The sequence below is a fragment of the Vicugna pacos genome, chromosome 2 (genome assembly GCF_048564905.1).
Source record: "Vicugna pacos chromosome 2, VicPac4, whole genome shotgun sequence".
NCBI lineage: Eukaryota > Metazoa > Chordata > Mammalia > Artiodactyla > Camelidae > Vicugna > Vicugna pacos.
In genome coordinates, this window is record NC_132988.1 from 87,282,496 (window position 1) to 87,307,342 (window position 24,847).

Here is a 24,847-nt window from a genome sequence, read left to right on the forward strand (position 1 = left end):
TTGGTGGAAAAGTTAACCATTATTCTGAAGTTAATTTTGCATTGAAAGAATCATATACGATAATTGTGAATGGGGAGATCTGAGTTACTGTTTCAGTGTCTGGCACAAAATTGATTTGCAATAAATGTTTTCTTGGGGCTGAATCTTTCACGAGTGATTTCACATTTTTATAGAGAAAAATTTACTCTCAGCTCTTATAAGCAACCTTTTCTACTTGAAGCACAGTGCACACAGCTGTGTCCTTTTGAGGGCCACTGTCTATACTTTCTCCTGGCATATAATGCTCTCCCACATTGAAATGTATTTTAAGTTTGCTTCTCAAAGACTTGAGTGTTACATTTGTGAAACTTGCCCAGACCTTCCCGTATCAGCATTCACCTGAAGCTGAATTCATGTATGTGTGTGTCTGTCTTCTGTCTGCATATTTTAATTTGGATTTTCCTTTTTCTCTAATTCTTTCCTTCCCCATTTTGTACTTTGACTTCGATGAGGTCCCCAAAAAGTGTTGTGCCCTTAAGTTTTTGGCCAACCATGACAATTCTATGGCATGAAGGAGAAGGAAAAGCCCGGGAGGTGGCTCAAGAGAAGAGCCAGCTCCGAAAGGAAATGAAGTCAGAGTCTCTGAGCTGACTCTGAACTGTAGGCTCGGGCAGGACTGGGAATCCTTGAATAATCATGTATTTTTAAAAACAAGATCATGGTATAGAAATTGTTTTGTGATTTGAGGTTCTTAGTTATTATATAATAAGCATCATTCTATGTGATTAGTAGTCTTCAAAAGCATCTTTCATACAGCGGAGCATTCTCTTGTCTGTTCCATAATATTTTAAACCAATTCCCTTTGTTGAATGTCTAGGTGATCGCTGTCTTTTAAAAATTATAAACTGTGCAAAGATGAAGATCCCTGTAGATAAAGCCAAGTTCATAACCGTGATTATTTCCTTATGAGAAATTTTTAGAAATATTACAGTGTCAAAGGATATGCATATTTAAAATACTTTTTGATAGATATTGCCCTGCGCAGCTGTGATCCAGAGCAGTGACTGCCCGCTGGCTAGTGTGAGTATGAGTGTACTTTTCCACACATTTGCCCAGTACTCAGATGCTATCCCTTTGTGAATATCAGCAGCCTGATTTTGCTTTCTTTTAAAAAAATTATTTTCATACAATTTTTAAGGGTTACACTCTGTTTACAGTTATTACAAAATATTGGCTCTGTTCCCCGTGTTGTACAACACATCCTTGAGTTTACCTTACATGCGATAGTTTGTACCTCTGACTCTCCCACACCTTTATTGCCCCCTTTTCCCACTGATAACCACTAGTTTGTTCTCTGTATCTGTGAGTCTGCTTCTTTTTTATATTCACTAGTTTGTTGTATTTGTTAGATTCTACATATAGTGATATCATACAGCATTTGTCTTTCTCTGTCTGACTTATTCTATTTAGCATAATGCCCTCCAGGTCCATCCACGTTGCTGCAAATGGCAAAATTTCATTCTTTTTTATTATTGAGTGATACTTCACTGCGTATGTATACACCACATCTTCTTTATCCATTCATCTGTCAGTGACACTTAGATTGCTTCCATGTCTTGGAAGCTGTAAATAATGCTGCTATGTATGTGTCTTATTGTACATCTATAATCATTCTGACTTAACAGGATGTATTTTATTGCATGAACACGTTAGTCTATCATATCAAATGAGTTTGTAAACATGTAATTCTGACGTGTCTTCTCCTAAACATAATTATCTTGACTTCCCAGGTGCCTGCATGAACATCACCCACAGCCAGTGTCAGATGCTGCCCTACCACACCACGCTGACACCTCTCCTCTCAATTGTCAAAAACATGGAAATGGAGAAGTTCCTCAAGTTCTTCACGTACCTCCATCGCCTCGGTTGCTATCAACACATCATGCTTTTTGGCTGCATCCTTGCCTTTCCCAAGTGCATCGATGATGGTGATGACAGGTATTTTGGAACCAAAAACATTCAGTGATAAGGGTTAGTGATAGCAGAAGTGTCTGAGAGGAACGGAAATCATCCCTCTCTACTCTCTTTTGTTTTTGTTGTTGTTAAAGGAGAAAAAAAAAATCCCACACAAATCATAGCCAGTTGTAATTCTTTTAAAGTAGACATTTTTGAAAAACCTGAAATAATTTTATTTATGGGAAGAAATTATTCAGGATGTTAGATGGAAGTCATCAGCTGGAATACTCAATAGCTGTTTTGTGAGGGGCTGGCTGAAGCAGCACAAAGGGTGATCGAAAAGAGTTTATTGAGGAGGTGATTTATGGAGGTGTGGGCAGGGTTAAGACAACAAGCAAGTGATTAGAGGCTCCAGGGTCTCATGATGGGGGATGCAGTTCCACCACTCCAGACTTGAAGGGGGCAAAGAGCAGGCAGACCTGGAGAGAGCTGAGGCTGTGAGCAAAGAGGTCTCCCAGGAAGCCAAATGCTGTGACCCAAGATGTGGACGCATAGACAGCGCCAGCCCTTCAGTCCTTCAGGAAGAGAGAAGAAGGAGTAAATGCCCTGGCCTCACTCCCCGCCCACCCTCCCATCTGCCAGGGCCTCCCACCAACTGAACTCACCTGTGACCACTGGGCAAGGGTGTGCAATTGACATGAGTATAATTGATAAGATGGAAAATTTCATCTCAGTATCACCAGCTCAGAAAGTCCCAAATCTCCTTATCTAAATCAGGTATGGGTGAGATGTTGGTTGGTTCTTATGGTCAACACTGGAACCCAGAGCAGAGTGAGGAGAGCGAAGAAGGGTAGATGTGGAAGGACAAACAGAAACTGTCCAGTACAATGTTGAACAGGATAAGAAAGAATTTTCTTCTTTGAGGCGTGAGGGAGAATATGTGAGTGAACATGCTTGTGTATGTGTCTTGTAAGCACATGTCATTTTTTAATTGAGATATAATTGACATATAACATATTAGTTCCAGGTGTACAGCATAGTGATTCAATACATGTATATGTTGTGAGATGATCATCACAGTAAGTCTCGTTAACATCCATCATGACACATAGTTAACAGATTTTTTTTTCTGATGATGAGAACTTTTAAGATCTACTCTGTTAGCAACTTTCAAATATGCAGTACAGTATTAACTATAGTCACCAGGTTGTACATTACTTATTTATGTATTTTATAACTGGAAGTCTGTACCTTTTAACCACCTTCACCTTATTGAAATAATATTGAAAATCACTATTTAATATTGAAATTATAGGAGTCAATTAATGAAAAGTATATTATGGGATATTTCAGTAAACATTTTAAAAAATGTTCAAGGCATGTATTAAATACATCATCATATATAGCCTCAATTATTTTCTGAATCAAAATGTTGGAAAGTTTTCAGAATAGTAATTAGAGAATGAATTGCATTTTTAAGTGCAAGTAGGTTCCATGTTATTTGTACTAATTTAATGTATAAAATATGTTTTGACTAGATCAAAGGCATTTATTATTTTAACTAGGAAAAGACTGCATTGCCATAAAATAAAAACTGAGTAGAAGAGAAACAGTAGATTATGAATTTCAGAAATAAGTAAATTCCTATTAACAGGCACAGCATTCAGAAAAGTGTTTCCCCTGAAAGAATCATTTGTGGAGGGTCCTTTCATGGTAAAAAGAGAGAGGAACTCTGCTAGGTCTTTCCCATGAATTAAGCTATGGGATGGTAGTAGAAATGCCCTTTATGTTCCTAGAATGGCAGCATTATAATGTGGTGGTTGTCCTAATTTTCAGGTCTGCTGTAACAAATTACTAGAAGCTGGATAGCTGAAAGAGAAATTTGTTCTCTCACAGTTCTATAAGCTGACAGTCCAAAATCTGGAAGGGCCACGCTCCCTCTGGGGTTCTAGGGAGAAAGCTCATTTCCCTTCTTGGCCAGTTTCTGGTGGTTTCAGGCATTCCCTGACTTGTGGCCACATCATTCCCATCTCTGCCTCCATCTTCACATTGCCTTCTCCTCGGTCTGTGTCTGCTCTTGTGAGGACACTTGTTCCTGGATTTAGGGCCCATTCAGATGAACCAAGATGAACTCATCCTCTCAAGGTCCTTAACTTAATTACATCCACAAAGACTATTTTTTCCAAATGAGTCACATTCACAGGTTCCCGAGGTTCAGGTGTGGATGTATCCCTTGGGGACGACTATTCACCACACTGCCGTGGCTGAGAAAGCAGGAGCCACGTGTCTCAGCCCTCTCCTTGGTACAGTGGAGATAATAGGTGTACTTACAAAGCTCACGTGAGAACTGAATGATGGAGAGAGCTTGGAACAGTGCCTGGCTTTTATGAAGAGCTCAATAAATGTCAGCAACGGCTGTTAGTGGGTTGTGAAGGAGAGGCAGTGCTCATGACATTGAGAGCACGAAGAGTCTTCCTACCATGTGCTAGATATTGGAGGATTGTCCCCAGAATGTGGGGTGCTTTATGGATCAAAAGAAAATTAGGCCAAATACTCAAGGCTGCTGGAATTGGATTCTAATTCCACTTCTCCATGGTTTCAAACAATTTCACTTACATCTCCTTGCTGTAATTTCTCTGTGGACTCATGTGTGTGCATAAATAAGACAATGAAAGAGAGTGCATTCAGCCTCCAGGAGGCTCTGAACTCAGAGTGATCATCCTTCTTATTATAAGGATGATCTTATTATAAGGATGGAATTATTCTTATTATAATTCCATCTCTACTCTCAGCTCAGTCAGTTGTAAAATTCTAGTTTAAGTAGCTCATAGTCTTCTGGGTACTTTTAGGTAAAATTTGTTTTTCTCCTGACCTGGTTCATCCTGAGAAATGCTCTCATATGAGAATTTTCCATTTTCTGTTATAATGGATAATAATTTATAGTCAGTCTTCAGGTCTCCTTTGGGGAACTTATCCTACTTTTTATTCCATTTATTTCTATATTTGATTTTATAATTATACTTTCAGACCAGTTCTTCCTGCTGTCATTTAGCGTGTGCATAAAACCTGCAAGCTAAATTTAATAAGCAAAATAAGTTCTGAATGGTAAAATGTATTGTAGAAAATAACCCTAAAGTCAAACATATTTTTCTTATATTTCACTATTTTGGATCATCTATTTTATTAATTTTCTCTACTAGTCAAGTAATAGAGAATTGCTTATATTCCATCCTAGAGAAAAGAGGTACTTAATAACATTTAGAATTTAATTTAAAAAGATCTAAAACAACAGGGTCCCACTGTATTGCACAGGGAACCATATCCAATATTTTGTAATAACCTATAATGAAAAAGAATATGACAAAAAATATAAAATGCCTAACTGAATCACTATGCTAGACACCAGAAACTAACACAACATTGCAAATCAGTTATACTTCAATTAAAAAATAGGTCTATACTCAACTATATTGTACAACAATAACCTTTAGTAGTTTAATTAAACAGATTCATTAATAGCATCAATTTTAAAAAAATAGATAAGTGTGTGTATCATGGACTATAACACAGGGTAATTAAAGTGAAGTATAATTTATATGGATTCAGTAACATAAATCTCAAAATACAGAGATTGAGCTGAGAAACAGTTGAGGTAGCCCTAAAATTATGTGGGTGAGAAAGAATAGCTTAAAAATAATGACAAGTAGGTAGAGAGAAAACAGCATTTCCTGGGCCAGGAGAATCACAGTGGTTTCTGGATGGCTTTTTGATATACTTAAAGTCTCTGTGTTTGGAGGAGGAAGCAGTATCGCAGCTCCATGCCTTTCCTATGTCGCTATCACCCTTTCCCTCCTGGCTGCAATAATCAGCCTATAATAACCTCATGGAAGCAGAAGTGGGGTTCATTGACCTGAAAGGTCCAGCCTTGGCTTTGCTGCTAAAAGACACCCAGGAGCTCCTGCTGATTGTCATCACCCCACTCACATCCTCTTAATACTTTGCAGAGAAACTTTGCTCATGAAGTAAGTCTTTAACATTAAAAAAAAGACATGTTTGCTACCTGTTCTTTTACTCTGGAGTGTTGATTTGCCACTAGGTCCTTAGCAGAATTCTTAACATCTGTGGAAATGAAATAAAGATTCTTATCTTGTGCTTGCTTCGGCACTAAAGTATACTAATTTGGAACCATACATCAAAGATTAACATGATCCCTGTGAAAGGATGACATGCATATTTGTGAAGTATTTCATATTTTTTTATTTTTTTGATTCAGGTAGCTCATATAAAACATTTAGCACAATACGTGGATCATTGTGTCCCAATCAAAGTTTCACTAATACTGCTATTTTGGGGCCAATATTTTTCATACCAGACCTAATTGAACTCATCCAAAAAATATAGGATGTGTCAGGTTCTGTTATCCACATTTTAGTCAAGAAAATAAATAACTTATCTGAAAAAAACTTTAACTAGCCAAATGACTAGAGGTTAAAGATTATTTCTTAAATTTGGGGGCTACAGGATGGTTTTCTGTCAGGTACTCAGTCCCTATAGGATTGTGGAAGGGCTCAGGTGAGTTTCCTCAAATGAGCATCTTCAAAAATATGCTAATTTTTCCCAAAGAAGTATGACTACTGGAGATTAGAGAATTTAATCTGGCAAGTGCAGAGAATGCTTTTGAAAGTTTGGGGCAGATGAAACCTGATTCAAACTGCAGCTCTGCCAGTTGCCAGGTATAAGACCTTAGGCACTTCAGTTAGCCTTTCTGACTTTCAGTTTCCTTACTGTTTAATGAAAGTGATAATACTCACTTCATAGGGTTTATGTGTGTGTATTAAACAGAATGACTTATATAAAGTGCTCCTACATGATCTACACTGTCTGGCACATAGTAACTTCTCCATAAATAGTACTATTATTAAATAATAAGGAATTTATTATTATTAAATGTAAATAGTACCATTATTGACATGGTAGTCAAAGATGGGGTATGAGTTTCTGGGAGGGTGTAGACTTTATCACCTCTTTCAGAGATGCAGGATTTATATATCTTTCTCATTCTTTGCATCTTCTAATCCATTTCCACTTAGCTGCCAAAGAGATGATTTAAAAAGTTAGTGCTCTTGTATGTTACATATGAAAGTTGTTAAGAGAGTATATCCTAAGAGTTCTCATCACAAGGAAAAATATGTTTTTTCTTTTTCTTTAATTTTGTCTCTATATAAGATGAGGGATGTTGGATAAACCTATTGTGGTAATCATTATGCTGGACACCCTGAACTTATACAGTGTTATATGTCAATTATATTTAAATAAAACTGTAAGGGAAAAAAATGAAAAATAAAAACACAGGTTAGATGATGTCATTCCCTGGCCTCTGCTCTTTCAAGAGCTTTCCATTAGACTTAGATAACAGACTGAACTTCTTGCCAAGGCTTTTGAAGCATTCCCTGCTTCTCTGGGGTCATCAACCCTGCCACGACTGCACTGACCTTTCTCGAAAAGACCAACCTTTTCCCAACTTCCTTTGCACGTGCTGTTCCTTTGTCTGGATGGATCTAGCCCCTTGAACCATGCCGTCTGCTCAAGGGACAGCTTTGCAGAGAAATCTTCTTTTGATCACCTTCAGTGCTTCTGTTTTTCACTACAACCTGGCTCTGGCTCTTTTTGCTTGTTTGCATGTTGTCTGTCTTAGCTGCACAGTGGCAAGGAGCTTACTAACTTTGTTCATGGTTATACACCCGATGCTCAGAGCAGTGCCCAACACATAGCAGGTGCTCAGTAAATATTTGTTGGAATGAGTGGATCCATTGGTCATTCCAGTTGAAATAAACTCTTCAATTAGGGAGCTCTTCTAAATGTCTAGGTAAAAGGGAGTTCATAATATGTTGATGGTAGTTGTGCATTGCTTGCTTTAATTGATAATATTATTGAAAATTCATGCATAAATCAAATCCTATATGTAAATTAAGTGAATTATAATTTGAAATTGAGTTGGATGGTATTCCCAGAGTTGATTTAGCTTTCTTCTGAGTGAGCTTCGGTTGGCAGAGAAACCAGCTAAAACACATAAACTTGCTCTTCTTCGTTGCTGTCAAAATCCTAGACCTGATAGATGAGGAAATACTAGAGTGTTCCTGAGGATTGATTTGGTGGCTCTGTGCTTTCTTTTTAATATTGACTCATATTCACCAGTTAAGAAGACTTCTGGTCTACTCTAGTTGAAAATCTTAGAGTTCAGATTTTATACAGAGCCATTATATACCAAACCATGATAAAAATGTCTAGAGAAAAATGATCAGGATAGTGATTCAGAATCTGTTCATGTGATGAGTAGTTGGGGGACCTGGAGGTGTGAGGCCCTAAGGGTGTACCCTAGCCATCCTCAAATGTCCCTGGTCCATGGCCTGGAAGAGGGAACACACTTTTTCTATATTTTTCCATAAGGAAAAACCACAGATCCAGTAATTGAAAGTCATAGAGAAACAAATTCAGACTTAAGAACTTTATGGATAAAGTTGTGTCTGTGTGGACATATCTCAGGAAATGGTGAGCTACCATTAGAAGTATTTAAACCAACTGATGAGAAACCACTGGAGACACTGTGGCAAAGAATCAAACATCTTAGGGCCCATTAGTTCCCTGTGGATTAAGGGGCAGGTTCCTTGGTGGCCTGTGGCACTAATTAAAGGAGCTCTAAAAACTTAGGAAGAAAAAGATGAAGAAATTTAAGTTTACCGTAACTTTTCTCAGGGACACTTTTATGTTTGCTTTGGGAATAATGAGAACTGGGGGCCTTGTGGGGGTTGTGTTCACAGCCCATGGATTCAGTAGCAGCAGATGGTCACCTACCTGCCTTCACAAAGTGTGGGCTGACTTGCCTGCAGGGCTTCTGCTTTTCAAAGTGGGGCTTGCAGATTGGGACCCTGCCAGCCAAAGCCCTCTTTCCATTGCAACTGTCAGGTTCTTACCTAAATAAACGTTGAACAAATGTTTACAGTGTATCACCTTGGGGAGGTGTTAAATTGTCTGCTGGGAACACCTGCATGTCTTGGGTGGACTGGCTCTTGCTCAGAGGTGAACAGTTCATGGTAGAATACAGACCTTTTGACTCCCAGTGTTAAGACCTGCGCTGCTTCATCCTGCTTTTCACATTGGATTCTGGGTCCTGCTTCTAAAATCTGCTGTGTGTCTATCTTCTGTTCACCTTCTGTTCATCTTTTAAGCTTTTGCTTTTGCTAAAATCCTGGTAGGTAAATAAAAGTTTTAGGCATATCTTTGTTTCAGCCACTAGGGAGGAAGGAAAAAAAAATGTTAACAGAAACATGAGAGATTTAAAGTTTCTGTTTTGGAAGGCACAATTTGTTTATTTAGTATAAATGTCCCAGGCTTTCTTTTAGAAGCAGAATTCCTGAGAAAAAATGAGCCCAAACTCTAGTTTCCATTATTTAAAGTTACAATAAAAGTTTCCTGTCGGTCATTTCAAATACACAGATGACATGATTTTCCTGATCCAACTCCATTACATTACTGAAGATGGCCAGGTGACTGAGGTGGCCTCTAGGTGAACAATCAAGATACACTGTTGACTGAAATAAATGTGCAACCTAAAAGTAGAGAGTTATGTTTTATTTGGCAGGAGGACCGAGCAGGGTGACAGCCTCTCAGATGGCTCTGAGGGACTGCTCCCAAGAGGTAGGGGAGGAGCTACGATATATAGGAGCTTTACAACAAAGACCAGGTAGTTGGAACATTAAAAGATTACTTGTTAAAGAAAACCAGGCATCTCAAGTTAAAGAATTTAGTGCTCTTCTTTGTTTGGGAGGAAGCAAACATTTGGGCTCATTGAATTCATTCCTTTGACAAGCACCTAGCTATCTAGGGCCAGTATCCTGTCCTTTCTTATTCTGAGTCCTCTCAGAGGGCACCACTGTGAGTGGCTGCAGAGGCTGGGCTGTAGGCTTGTCTTCACTGGAGGGTGGTGGCAGTCGCTGAAGACTTGATGGTTTCAACATTCTTTGTTTACTGATATGGTTTGCATATTTTTCCTTCACAGCACCAAAGTTGACATCTGAATAATTGTTTAAAAATATTTGCTATGCCAGAATTATAAAGCCTCTTCACCACCATCCAATTTATACTCACAATTTCTACACTTCCACATCCCTTTATCACTGCATCCTTTTTGAGCTGAAATTTACTGTTTAGTAAAATAGTAACAGATCTGTCTGCTTATAATGTGATTTTAAGAACAAGGTTTACCTTGTTCTTAAATATGATATTTTATAAGACAGCAGGTGCCACTCTCCTATGTAAATGCAACCCTGAAATAATCTTAAAAGCTAATTGAAAAATACTTGATTTAAAACAATTTTTTGAAGAATTCATAAGTTATATAAAGTCAACATAAGCTTATCACTTTTTTTCTAAATGGAGAATAATTACACATCGCTAATTTATTTATCAAAGATTTTATCTCTGTCCCAAGAACTCTAACTGTATCATATTTGGAAATAAATGGAAATATTACAGAATTGAAATTTTTTCATAATTAAAAAAATTTTATAGGTCAGTAGTTTAAAAAGATAGGCTTTGTTGCTACCAACCTAATTAATATTCAGAGAGTCAGTTGCCACTTACTTTCCTGATTTTATCTGCTAACGTGGAAACAGTAGTCTTTTTAGCTACACCCTTCCTAACAACCTGGCGGTTTAGGGGATCAGCTGTATCATAGCTCCTTTGTCAACCTCAGGCAACATGGGGGATCTAGTCTGCTTTTTGGCATTATACATAAAATATCAAATGATAAGTAAGGTTCCATATCGCGTGCCAGAATGGCTCAAAGTATGGGTAATACACAGTCAGATAACTCATATTACTTTTATTTTACAAAGATGTACAGCTGGAGAATCAGGCCACAGGAGCTCAGATCTCTCAGAGAATGCCTTGTCACATCACTGACGGTGTCTCCAGCACACATACTTCATCAAGCTCAGTGGAGTAGTTTGTTTACTTTTCTCCTCAGTAACTCATGGGTATTGTGTGGATGTGACTAGAATTTAGATTTAATGCCAGTGATTCAATTCATTTCAAAGATCCATATTTAAAGCATCATTTTATGATGTGCAAAATCAAAACAGCTGCAAAAAATAACTTGGCGTTTGCAGATTTCTTTTGTGATTTGTTAATCCTCTCTCCCCTGGGCCCTGGTGAGCATGCCAAGTATTAATGAGCATCAGGAGCATGCTGGGGAGAAGGGGATGGAACTTTATATTCTCCTTCAGGGGTGGTTGTGTGGTTTCATATTATGCACAGTCATCTTAATTCAAGCTGTGTTTATGTCTTGGTATTTCTTCAGACTTCGCCTTCTTAAGGATGACATCTTGGTATTGGCATATAAGCAAGACACTTGATCTATGGAGTTTCCATCCATAGCAATTTTACTGACATTTTCCTCTACAATGGAAATTATTTCAAAATCGAACAGTGTAGAATTTGCTGGCCTGATTGGGAGGGGATCACGTGAGCAGGGACTGGGTGAGCTCCTGCACAAACTATTAAGTTGGGAGTTAGGTAGTAATGGTTCTGCTCCCAACTTTGCTTTTCACAGCTTTGTTCCAAGCAGGCCATAGGCAATTAGCAAATAAATAGGTCAAAAATACTTTAAATAATGGAGGTAAGTGCAGTGTAAAAAATTTAACAAAAAAGTGGAGAACTTTGGGAGAGTAGGGACATGGTGGCAAGAAGGGCAATTTTAAGCAAAGTGTTGTTCAGGAAAAGCCCACTGTGAAGATTCCATTTGATCCTAGAAGATACGGGAATCCAGGAAGGGAGGGAGATGAGGACATCCTGGGTGTCCTGTGATGTAAATGGGAAAGAGTGCATGATGAAATCAGTCCTGTAAGCAGACACTTTCAGCCAGGATGAACGTGTTGGGGAGTGGACATAAGGGAGGGGTGGAGGGTCTTGCCAGGCACATGTAGAGCTTGGGAACTCAGCTCAGCTTCTGACATCAGTTTATTCAACAAGGATGTTAGGAAAGTTATCAATTTATTTATTCCTTTAGCAAACACTTATTGGCACCTACAATGCGCCAGGCTCATATTTTGATGTTGGGGATGCAGAGATGAATAAAACATAGCTCTGCCTTCTAGGTACTCAGCATAGCGGGGGAACAGACATGAAAACAATTACATTGCTGGACCATATGATCTGTTTACAAGATAAGCGGGAACCAGAGAGAAGGAGGAGGGGCCCCTTCCGTTTAGCAATATTAGGGACGGCTGCTCCCAGGCAGGAAGTAACACCTGAACTGGGTTTTGGAGGAGAAATAGAGGTTTGCCATGTGGACAAGGTGAAAAAAAAGATCATTTCAGGTAAAAGAACAGCCTAAGTCTATCGTATATTAGGGGAACTACAACCAGTTACATTTTACTACAGTGTTAAATGGGTGGGGGAAGGACAAATGGATTTGAGGAAGTTTTAGGAAGTACAATTAGTGTTCAGTAACTAATTGCATGTGAATGGTGAGGTTGAGGGTGAAGCAAAAGTTTTTGGGCTGGGGGCCTTGGGTAGATGGTGTTACCACCAAGGAGATCCCAAGAAGATCGTGTATCTTAAAGGAGGACTGGGGGTTGTGGTGGAGGAGGTGGGAGATAATGAGTTAATATTGATGTAGTGTCCTAATCTGGTTCAAGAAGTGCAATGCAGTGATCTTCCTTTCAGTGGAGATTAAAAACAGCTTTCTGTCTGGAGAAGATGACATGGTTTTGTACTTTCATCCAGTGGTATACTGGTAAACTGGTAAATTGGCTGCAAAACAAAAGAAAAGAAAATAAAACAAAACTATGATTTATAGCACTTGCTGATTTCTGTGGTGTAAACAGTGCTACCAGGTTTCAAGCTGGTGATGGTTTAACAATCTACACGCCCAGCACTGAGTTTTGTCTCCTGACATGTGTTTGTTGAGCTCCCGCTTGGCACGATGCATGTAGCCCTGTGCTGGCTCTTTCTCCCTTACATCGTAACGACTTCCCACCTTCCTCCACCTCATTCTTCCCAACAGATTGGTTTCAACAATGGCTACTTTCTAGCTTCCAGTGGGGCTCAGCTAGTGGGAGCCACCAAGAGGACATCAGAGTGTGGGAAGACAGTCAGGCTGGGTAGTAATTCCCTCGTTTCTTCTTTGCCAGATGATCCAGGTGGCCCGTGTCCCACTGTGAGAGCCTCTGGGTCCTGTCAGGCAGCCTTCTGCATATAGCTCTCTCCAAGTTCCAAAAGCTGCTTCTTCCCCTTGTCCCTTAAGTCTGGGCTGCTAACAGCAGTCTGTCCCTCCATGCATGCTACACTATCCCTTGTTCATTTTTCTAAACCTTGCCAGCACCTTTGTAAGTGGCTTTTCCGTTAAACGCTCTGCAATGATCCTACTTCAGCCAGTCATTTTTTCCTACTGGAACCATGGTTATTCCCAGTGAAAAATAAGACAAAGTCCAGGTTGTTAAAAAGTTTCAGACCAATGTGACCAAAAAATACCTTGCTGTCTCCCACTATTGCTGTTCTGATGGAAGACAATGACACAAATGTTCACTAGCACACTTTTCTATCCCCATGTCTATGAAACTGGGAACCAAAGAAATCTCTTTCCTCCCTCTCTCATACCCCATCAAAGCCATACCTCTTATGAGGTCTCTTGATCACCAGGAAGTGCTGATGTAGGAAGCTGATGCTGTTGGTCCATCACAGAGAGAACAAGCTGTCTGTTGTTTTTTGTGTTTTCCAGCAGTGGTAATGATTTCATGCTCTTGTGTGATTTGTGGATTTATGCTTCTGTGTTATCTGTGGCTTACGTTTGTGAGCAGAAGTCAGCTAGGTGAGACATTTTGGAGCACTGGACTGTAGTCATAGTATCTGGCTATGAGATGTATTTAGGCTTCAGTTTCCTCTCAATGCAAAGGAAGGAAATAGGAGTAAATTATCTTGCAAGACGCTTCCAGTGTTAACATTCTCTTCATGACTAAGGTCTGCAGCTCTGGGTGCTGCGTGTGACTATGACTTTGTGAGTACTGTCTACTGAGCAGCTCAGCCTAACAAAGACAAATTTAGAAATTAAAAAAAAAAGAGTATGTGATTCTCATCGATGAATAATACATCTTACTTAGTAGCATGCCACTTACCAAGTGTTGTATCAAAGAAAAGTGTATTAGTTACCTATTGCTGCATAACAAATTACCCCAGATTTAGCAGCTTAAAACAACACACATCTGTTATCTCACAGTTTCTATGGATCTGGAATCTGAGAGTGCCTTATCTGGGTCTTCTGTTTCAGGGTCTGTTATGTGGGCAAAGTCATGATGTTGACCAGGGCTGGGGTCATATTTGAAGGCTTGCCTAGGGAAGGATACAATTCCAGGCTCATGTAAATGTTGGAAGAATTTTAGTTCTTAAGGACTGAGAGCCTCAGTTCCTAGGTGTCTGTTGGCCAAAGGCCACCCTCAGGTCCTTGCCATGTAGGCCTACCTATTACAGCAAAGGGAGAGTAGTCTGCTAGCAAGAGAGAAGTCACACTTATGTACCCTAATGATAGAAGTCACATCCCATTACCTTCTGTTGGTTGTAAGCAAGTCACTAGGCCAGCTCACACTCAAGAGGAGGGGACTACACATGACATGAATAGCAGGATTGGGGGTCATTCAGGGTCTTGTTAAAGTCTGCTTATCAAAAAGACCCTTTTTCTTTCCCCGTGGAAAATAGTTTTAAATCCTGACCTTTTCAGATCTGCTGAAAGTTTAGTTATTTGCCAGAAATAAATAGAAAGTGACAACTAAATGCAATGTGAGATCCTGAATGGAGATCTTGGTGATATTTGGATACGGTCCTTCCTTTAGTTACAGGTATTATACTAGTGTCAGTTTCCTGGTTCTGATAATTATACCGTAGTTACATGAGATATTTGCTTTAGGGGAGCCCAGATAAAGGCTATATGGAAACTTTCTGTACTATTTTTATAACTTTTCTGTAAGTCTCTAAATGTAGTTTAAAGTAAGAAGTTAGATATTAGGTAAAATTAGCTGCAAGGATATATTGTACAACATGGGGAGTATAAGTGGAGTATAACCTTTAAAAATTATGAATCACTGTATCGTACACCTGTAACTTGTATAATATTATACATCACCTGTACCACAAAAATAAAAATAAAAAGTTAGAAAAAAGTGAGTTATAAAACCTAAAAATCCATTAGCTATTATAAAAGCTACTGTGTGGCTATAGCTTGTTCAGTCATTTTAACTTTATGTCTTTATCAGAACTTTTTTTGCAGATGAAATCTATAAATTTAGGGGGGTAGCAGGGAGATATTGGTCAAAGGGTACAATAAAAAATCCATTTTTTTGGTAAATTTAAAAATTAGTAGATAAATTTGCTTTAAATTTTGTAGGCAAATCTATACTTTTTTTGTAGATAATTTTAGAATAGCTTTCCTAGAGAAAATCTCCTAAAATCCTCATTATCACTATATAGTAGAATTATTTACATTTGTTTGTATGTATTTGTTTCAACAAATAATTATAGAGGTGAGGTAAGAGTTTTCTGCTTAAGCCTGGGTTGAAATGTTTTAGGGACTTTTGCACAACACCAAGTGCACACCACACATCAATTTAAAATAGTCACCTTTTCTAAAATAGTATTCTGATAGCCAAATTCGACTCCTCCCCTGTGCGGAGCACTATTTTCAGAGGTCAGTCTGCTTGTTGCTTGGATATCAGCCCTTATTTTCCAAAATAGTGTGGTCTGTCTCATCGCACTTTTCCATGTGATGAAAAGCAAAACACTTCAACCCCTCGTAGGCAGTTGAATTTCACGCAAAGCAAGGACAAATGGCTCCTCATTCTGCTCAGTGTCTGAAAGGGCTGCTAGTTATTAATACTCTGTCACCATTTCACATGTCCTCATCCAGCAATTTAAAGCCTATGGGTCTCGGTTGGTTACACCTCTTAAGAGAGCTATTTGGAAACACTCTAGACATTTTTCTTAGGCCCTATTTTTAGAATGGAAGGCCTAATGGTATTTTAATGTCTCTATATATTCCCAGCGCAAATCTTGAGGAAAAAAAAAAATCTGTTGCCTTTTGAAATGTAGCAAAGCTGGTGGGATTATCATTGCTCCTCTGAGATGCATTGTGTTAAAGAATGAATTTTGATTTACGGAATGTTAGTGGTAAAAGGATCATGAAAAAATCAGCTCTTCCAAACCTCTCACTTTTCAAATGAGGAAGTTGAGTCTTGGTGTGAGCAAACCATTGGCCCAAGATTAGATGGGGAGGAGGGCCCATGTGAAAGATTCAGGATGGTAGACTTAATGCTTTCCTGCAGAAAATGACTCTGGTAAGAGTCAGTGACAAGAAGTCAGCTTCTGAGTTAGACTCAGCTTTGGAACGTGCAAACAGTCTGCTGGCCCCCTTTGTTGCTCTTACTGTCGAAGATTCTGAGAGAGATGTGGAGTGATTAAAATATATGTGGGTTCAGGAGTGAGGAAATTTCGGGGAACCCCTTGGGACACAGCGATCTTCCCCACCCGACAATGTCAGGTGAATATTTTCCTCTGTAAATGAAACTTGGAATTTCATCAATTAGAGATTCCTTTGCTCCAGCAAGTAGTCATCTAATGATGCAAAAAACCTCGGGGAGGGTTAAGTGTCCATCTATTATTATATATTACTCTGTGTTTTCATCCCTTTTCTTCTTTGAAAGTCTAATTACAATCAGCTCACTTGGGGAAGGTAGTTTTGATGGTCAGAAGGAGAGGAAATGTTTAGGAGCAAGTAATGCTCTGGTGGAGGTGGCAGTCCAGGTGCAGTCCTGGAGGGTGGACGGTCAGGATGGTATCAGGGCCCTGGACCCAGGTCAGGCAAAGGAAGAATGCTGAAGCCCAGCCTAGCTTGTTTTGTAGCTTTATTGTGGGCTGTCTCACACCTGGAAGAGAAAGAGAAATGCCTGTACCCCTTCCTGGTGTTCCTTAGCCCCTTTGGCAAATTTCACTGAAGGTTAACTAGGAGTTTATAGGGTGAAGGGAGAACCCAACCCCTGTGTATGCGGTTAGTCCACTGGGAAAGTGCATATCAAGTTCTGAACTAACCTTGAGTTACGCTTTTGGAACATACATTCCTCAAGTAAGTGCTCATGTGTAAGAGAGTTAATAGTTAATGGTCCTTGAATCAGTCTGCCTGGGTTCGAATGCTGGCTGTGACATTCACTACCTCAGTGATTTTTAGATGAGTCTCTTATATTTCCTGTGCTTCAGTTTCCTGATTAGTGTATTAGGGATGACAGTAATGTTCCTGGAGAGTAGAGAGTAGGTTCTTGTCTCACGCAGGAAAAAATTTCAGAGCAAGCCATAGTAAAGTGAAAGCAAGTATATTTGGAGAGATACACGTTCCATAGAATGAGGTCCATCTCAGAGGAGTGACCCCGGGTGCACGGTGGTTAGTTTTTGTGGGCTGGGTAATTTCATACATTAACAAGTGGGAGGATTATTCCAACTATTTTGGGGAAGGGCTGGGGATTTCCAGGAATTGGGCCCTTGCCCACTTTTTGGCCTTTCATGGTCAGCCTGGGAACTGTCATGGTGCCTGTGGGCGTGTCATTTAGCACGCTAGTGTATTACAGTGAGCCTGTAATGATGCTCAAGGTCTGCTGAAAGGCAAATCTGCTGCCATCTTGGGCCTAGTGGTTCTAACCACTTTATGTCATATCCTCAATGGCTGTCTCATTCTTTTAATGGTTGTGCCCTGCTCCCTTCCCTCCTGTCTCAGTAATGGTACCCACAGTATAGTACTATGTACTGTAGTGAGAAATAAATGAGTTAATGCACTTCGAATAGAGCCTAGCATCATGAAAGCAATTACATAGGAATTCTGTGTTCTCCACATTTCTCAACCATGTTCCCAGTTTTATTTGAGAAAACACAGTCTCTAGCTTCTCTGGAATAACATCTAGGAAAGGAAATCTTTTAAAAAGTTTGAGTGATACTTTCAGTCCTTGAAATATCTGATCTATTTCCTGAATGGCAGTCGGGTGTCTCCTTTACACTGAGATGCCTGCCTGGACCAAGTCACATTTTATGTCCTAACACTAATTCTTTCAAATGCAAAACCTCTTTCCACATCTTCTCTAACAAATTTCGTCACATATTAATGTAGGTAGGTAGTTATGTGACTATTAGGATTCTAAAGGTACTCAGTCTTAAGTTTCTGAGAATAAGGTCAAAAGCATTTGCATCTGGATGTCATTGTTGAGTACCCCTCCCCCACATTGTTATGTATAAGATCTCACTCTTAGGACTCCTTCACAGGCTATCAGTTCTATTTTAACTCAGTGGCTGGCGCATCTTGTTAATGTTTCTGTGACCTGTAGAAATATGAATGGGGAATTGTAAATGTGTTTGTTTGATCAAGGAGTTCTTAAAGCCTAATTATTAGGTCCTTTTATGAGAATAGACAGTATAGGAGAGTAGATAGAGCCTAGACTGAAAGTTAAAACTTTTGGATTCTCTTCGCACTTCTTCCATTAGGAAACTGTGTGTCTCAGAATCTCCCTGGACTTGTCTCAAATGAAGGATCTGAATGAGGTGTTGTTTAAAGTTTCTTACAGATCTGAGGCTGTATGATTCTGCAATAGCTTATTGACCCTACATTTGTGAAGCGTGTGTTCTGCTTTGACTGACATGCATATTTTCTTTCCCACTTTTCTTAAAATCATTTGAAATGCCTTTGCCTTATGACGAGCCAGGGTGAGAGATGCAGTCTGTTAACCGCGAAGTAGAAAAAGCCACCTGGGTCTGTAAGAGAACAAGTCCATGGCCTTGACATTGTAGACACAGAGCTGAGGATCCAGGAGCGTTTGATTGCGTGTCAGATGAATAAAGACAAACTCCGGGGCATCATTACTTTACCACTAATGGACAGTTGTTTGTATTTTTCTATTTTGCAGAAGATAACATAGAAATGAAAAGATAAATAATGATAGAATGTTTCAGAGTTGCCGTTTGTTTGTATAATATTTTCTTTTCCAAGGAGGCCATGGAGGTTAAGGAACGGCTTTCTCTCTGTCTGCCTCTCAGAGATCCTTTGAATGTCTCATAGGGATGGTAAAGAAATTAACCTATTTTGTGACCCACTTCTGATTTTCCAATTTGAGGGGCTTCATTTCTATGTTAATTTACTTCTTTTGATATTAAGTAGAGCTCGTTTTTAGTTGACAGGTTTACTTTAGCACAAGAAATCTAAAAAAAAAATCATTTGGGATAAATGCTTCTACAAGAGATAGCTAGATGATATTATGCAACTAGCTTATTCCCTCTAGAATCATGACAGTAGGGTGGCTGAAATCCTAGGGTAGAATGTAGAAATTTAAGTTGTTGACTATAGTAAATATAAACTTAGATAATATTGCCAAGTTTTCTTATTAGTTTAATTATTACTTTGTGAAATAGCCTGTAAAAACATTAATTTTCACTTTTCTCTTTTCTTCTAGTGTTGGGCTCCTGCCCTGTAGGTCCTTCTGTGAGGCTGCCAAGAAGGGCTGTGAATCAGTCCTGGCCATGATGAATGCCACCTGGCCTGATTTCCTCAAATGCTCCCAGTTTAGAAACCAAAGTGAAAACAAAAATGCCAGCAGGATTTGCTTCTCACCACAGCAGGAAAGAGAAAAGCAATGTAAGTGCCTGTGTTTTGTTGCATTTTTAAAAGACTTTATTGAGGTATACCATTTATACGAGGAAGAATACAAATAAGGTGTGCATTTCAATAATTTGTAACAGAGTGACCAGACCCACGTGACCAGCACCCAGATAAAGAGATGAAATATTGACAGCATCCCAGAAACCCTCTCAAGCCCCCTCCTGTCACCTCACCCTCTCAAAAGAGACCTGAATGCCGACTTCTATCTCCTTGGGTAGTTTTTATCAATTTCTGAACTTGATATCAATAGAATCATGCAGTCTACAGTCCTTTTGTGTCCAGCTTCGTTTGCTCAACATTATGTTTGAGAGATTCACTATATTTTCATCTTCCAGTGATTCATTCATTCTCTTTTTAATAGTACTTTGATATATTCTGCATCACAATGTATTTTCCTGTACTATTGTTGATGGATGTGGGAGTTGTCTCTAGCTACTATGAACGGTGATGCTATGGCTATTCTTGTATATGTCTTTGGTGGAACAAGGATATGTATTTGTTCAGCAAAACAGTTTTTTTTTTAAAGTAGTTGTGCCAATTTATACTTCTCCTAGCTATGTGTGAAAGTTGCAGTTGCTCCAAATCTTCTCCAACACTTGGTATTGTCAGTTTTTTTTTTTTTCAATTTTAGCAATTCTGATGATAGTATTGTGCTATCTCTTTGCAGTTTTAAGTTGCATTTTCCTAATGAATTTGATTGAATTTTCAAGATGTCTTGGTTATTTAAATATCTTTTTTTGTGAAGGGTCTGTCGACGTATTTTGCCCCTTTTTTAATTGGATAGTCTGTCTTTTTGTTCCTGATTTGTCTCTCTTTATGCTTTCTGGATTTAAGTCATCTCTTGGGTATGTGTATTGTGAAGCTCTCCCACTGTGTGGTTTGCCTTTCCTTTCTTTTATTAGTGTCTGTTATGGAATAGAAGATGCTGATTTTAATGGGTCTGCATTATCAATCTTTTCTATCCTCAGCTTTCTGGACTCTCCTGCTATAGTACAGTACGTAAGAACCTCTTTCTAAATTCCTGAGAAGGCCCTTTGGTGTTCACATATGAATTACAGTTGCCTGGGGCTTTGAGTTATCTTTTTCTAGAACATTATTGATGGTTAGCAGTAAGCCGTCCAATCCATTGTCCTTGTCAAACCCTTGGTAAATTACCCTATTTAGTACATTCCTTTCCACAGGTAGACTATTCCAACTCACCTCTGACAAGGGTTTCAACCCTGGACCACCCCCTCATGCCAGGGAAGGTCTATCTCCTTCTGACCATCAGTGTTGGCAGCCTCACTGCCATCCCAGCAGTGTGTGGTTCAGATCAATAACCTCGTCACATCACCTGCTTTCTTGGACCACTACAGTAACTGTCAGCAGCTGGGTTTTCCAGAAGCAGTCACTGAGGTGGAGTTTGTTGTACAGGGTGTTTATCAGGTATCAGCGCTTGTGTAAATGAGGGGAGAGAAAACAGGACTGAGCAGAAGGAGAAGTGGAAGTGTGATCCAGGCCTGTTAAAGCCTCGGCTAAATCCATGGGGAGGGGGAGCTCTGGGTCACAGTGACCTGAGGGAGTTGCTCCATGTTGGGCCAAGACTTGGCTGGGTCTTTATATCCCCACCTCCATCAGCCGTTGGATGTGGGCCTTCCTGGGGAGGGTGTGCCCTGGGGCGAGGCAGCTCTGCAGAAGAGGCGAAACCTGAAGGAGATTCAGGCTGTTGATGATAGTGGGGGCAGCAGGTCCTCTCCTGAAGGGCAGGCACATAGAGTGGGAACAGACCACCTGGTCCCGGCAGAGACTGACCTGGTTTTGCTGAGTGTTTATAAGGCAGTGTCCGTAAGGCTCTACTTACCTCTGTTTTTTTCCATTCTGAGCATGCACTTCTCCAGTGGGCCTTACTGAGAAACTGAAGTGTTTCCTGCACTCCACTCCTCCTTGGGCAGTCCCAAATTATAATATTTTTCTTCTCAGAACAAGATTGCTGGGTTTCCACTTTGCTTCACGTTGGTCTTCTTCCTAGCTGTTTAGCTTCCTTGTACTTTACAGCAAATGCCATGAGGGGAAATCCTTCCATGTGATGGCCCCATTTCTGTGTCTCCTTTCCCACTGCATCCTTGGCCCCTTAATTCCTGTCTTCTTTGACAGCACCCAAAGTCTAATTTTTGTCTCTCCACCACTGTGGGATTGCCAAAAGCTCTACTGGCTCCTCTGCCTCTTTGCAGTCCAGATTCTCATTTTCTAGCACCATGCCAAGAATTGGCGAGTCCCAAAGGGAAAAAGCGTCCACAGAATGCAGACTCTTTGCTCTGTAGTTACTTCTTCTCTGGGATCTGAGCCACTTGCATCCAAATAGTCTCCCTCTATCAAGGGCCTTTAAACAGATGTTTCTTGTGTTTTATCTGGCTTTTGTAGTTTTACTTGATGGGGGACATTGACATGTTGTAAGTTACTACATCGTAGCCAAAATTCGAAGTTTGTTTTATTTCTTTTAAGCACACTGTTTAATAGAGTTGGTGCGAAATTCGGATTCCCTCCAAAAGATTGTATATACTAAGAAGCCACCAGAAGGATGAGTGAATGTGTCTGAAAGAGAAACCCCTCAATTCTTTTCTTTTTCAGCTGCATTTGCCCCTGTTTTGATAAGAACACTTTGCTAGTGGTCATTTGGGAAATGCAGCCTGTTGATACAGGATTGGAGAATCCACTGAGAAAATCTGAAAGTCAAAAACATCACTAGTGTTCTTTAACAGGATGGTCCAAAAGTATCAGTTCTTGAAAATCAGAATAACATCAGTATTCTTTAAGAGCTCAAGGTGAAATGCCACTGACATAGGTTCCCCAAATATCAGAAGACAGTACAAATCTTCCTTCTGATCTTGGAAAAGACTGGTGAGTTTGGGACAGATTTTGGAGGATTGGTTAAATGTTTATACTGAAAAGCTTACCAGTCTTTTTAGAATTCTTTTTTTTCCCTTTTTTTTAGTTTTCTTTGGGGGGGAGGTAATTAGGTTTATTTTATTTAATTATTATTTTTTTAAATGGAGGTACTGGGGGTTGAACCCAGGACTTCATGCATGCTAAACATGTGCTCTACCTCTTGAGCTATACCCTCCCCCCTAGAATTCTTGATTGTACTATTCTTTCCATGTAGAATTAATTCTCTGAACATAGGTCTGATAAGTGGTGTTTAAATTCCTAGAATTTAAAATACTTTTCCTGTCTCATGCTTGATGGATAAACAGGATGCTAGCCATCATAGGCATATTCATAGTTCATGTTCTAGGGAGAAAGTAACTGTTAACTATGATCTTTGTGTATGCACAAGAATATAATTTCTAGAATACGCACTAAAATGTGTTCATGTACCAAAAATATATTGTATGCCAACTTGCAAATTATGCATTATATAATATCGTTGTAATCATATAAGGGTTTATGCTATAGGGTCAGTTATAAATATAACTAATGAAGTCCTTTCCTCATTTTTTTCATTTATTCAGTAAATATTCACTGAGTACCTGTGCACTTCTGAGCATTTTCCCAGGTAATCTGAAAAGAATAAAAGTAGTTACAGTGACTATAGTATTAATTTAGCCCTGGCTAGTATGGTGGTTCTCAACCAGAGATGATTTTGTAGCCCCCACCTGGGAACATTTGGCAATATCTGTAGACATTTTGGTTGTCATAACTCTGGGGCCAGAAAGAGTTGCCCCTGGCATTTAGCTGGTGAGAGACCCACCATGCGAAACATCCTGCAATGAACGGGACAGCCTCCCCCAGCAAAAAAACTATGTGGGCCAAATGTCAATAGTGCTGCTTTTGAGAAACCAAACCCTGGTTTGGGCTTTATGTTTTCAAGGTACTCTATAATAACAACAACAACAACAACAAACAACAACAACAACAACAAAACAATAACAATAATAATACTTATCATGCTTCCTACCTTTAGTGAGGGTTAAACCTAATCTGATATGCCCATATATGAGAAACAACGTAAAAGCGTTGGTGACTCCATTAAGCCACAGAAACTAGGAAGGAACACAGGTTAGATGTCAATGGAGTAGAATTGGAGTCCATTACGTAAACGAATTCTGAATATTTGGAAGAGGAAGGGTCCCACTTGGCACAGTGGAAGAGAGAAGGTGATCTGGGGTCATATTCATCACTGTGAACCTGTGTTGGGCGTCAGGTGCCTACTTGGCCCATGAGACAAATGGTGATGAAAAATTGACTCCCATCTTAATCTTCTCCTTCCAACTTTTCGAATCATTTGCCCCAAGAAAACAGTAGCCCTCCTTTTTACGTTATGGACCCCAGTCTCCTTTCCGAAGTGCTTTCACAGCTGTTAGGTCACTTTGCTTCCAGAGTAAACCTCTGAAGTATTATCACCTTCATTTTATAAATAAGGAAACTGAGGTTCAGGAAGATCATTCCAAGGTTATTTTAAATCAGCCGCCCAGCCTCTCTCTTCTCCCCAACAGTCCACCATCCAGGGATTTGTTTATTAATCCTTGAACGCTTCCCTTTGTTACAGCTCCCTTCTCACAAGAGCTTTCAAAATGCCTTTTCTGACTGAGTCGAGCCAAAACTCACAACTTGTAACAGCTGCTTTTCCCAATGCGCAGCTCTGTATATTCAATTCATCTTCTCTTAGCATCCTTGAATTAGTCATAACCCCAAAGATATTTTGTTCTCACATAGAAGGGTACACGGTTGTCTCATCCTTTCTGTCTTATGTTGATGCTAGGTCCTGTAAAGTAAATAATGTGCTAATGTGATAATGCTGTGGGAACTGTTCCTCAGAGGTTTTTAAAATAAACACTTGTGTGTGTTTCCATAGTTGAGTTGTGAGAACTCAGAGGGCTAAAAGGTCAAGGTCCATCAATCATTCTGAGCTTTCTAATTCTTTACTCTACCTTGTCTGTAATTATATATGGAAAGTAGTTTTTAAATTGTACTTCTGTGGGTCTAAAGAGGTCTCCCCTGCCATGAAAGAACTTTGGCTATTTATTCTTTCATTCTCTTCTTCCTTTTCCAGTCTCTTACTTGTTTTTCTAGCTCTGGTTGCTGAGAGCAACCACTTCATTGTGTTAGCAGCAAAATTGTCATTTTGAGATCTTGATAAAACATATATTCTGAATTTCTGCTATTGAGTTGTAAGTTCATTTGGGAGAAATACTGCAGTAC

The 24,847-nt window shown here is 39.5% G+C and overlaps 1 protein-coding gene and 1 non-coding gene across 5 annotated transcripts in view; both read left to right on the forward strand.

Moving 5' to 3' along the window:
• The window catches only part of CORIN (corin, serine peptidase), a 217,928-nt gene that overhangs the window by 72,499 nt on the left and 120,582 nt on the right, over positions 1 to 24,847 (forward strand). For all 4 annotated transcript variants that reach the window (XM_015249997.3, XM_015249999.3, XM_072944469.1 and 1 more), the window contains exons 4-5: positions 1,770 to 1,977; positions 19,464 to 19,645. In XM_015249997.3, the coding sequence (XP_015105483.2) occupies positions 1,770 to 1,977; positions 19,464 to 19,645 (390 nt within the window). The remainder of the gene's footprint in view (positions 1 to 1,769; positions 1,978 to 19,463; positions 19,646 to 24,847) is intronic.
• LOC116276736 (U6 spliceosomal RNA) lies at positions 6,083 to 6,191 on the forward strand. Its single transcript, XR_004186235.1, has one exon. It is a non-coding gene; the product is annotated as a U6 spliceosomal RNA (small nuclear RNA).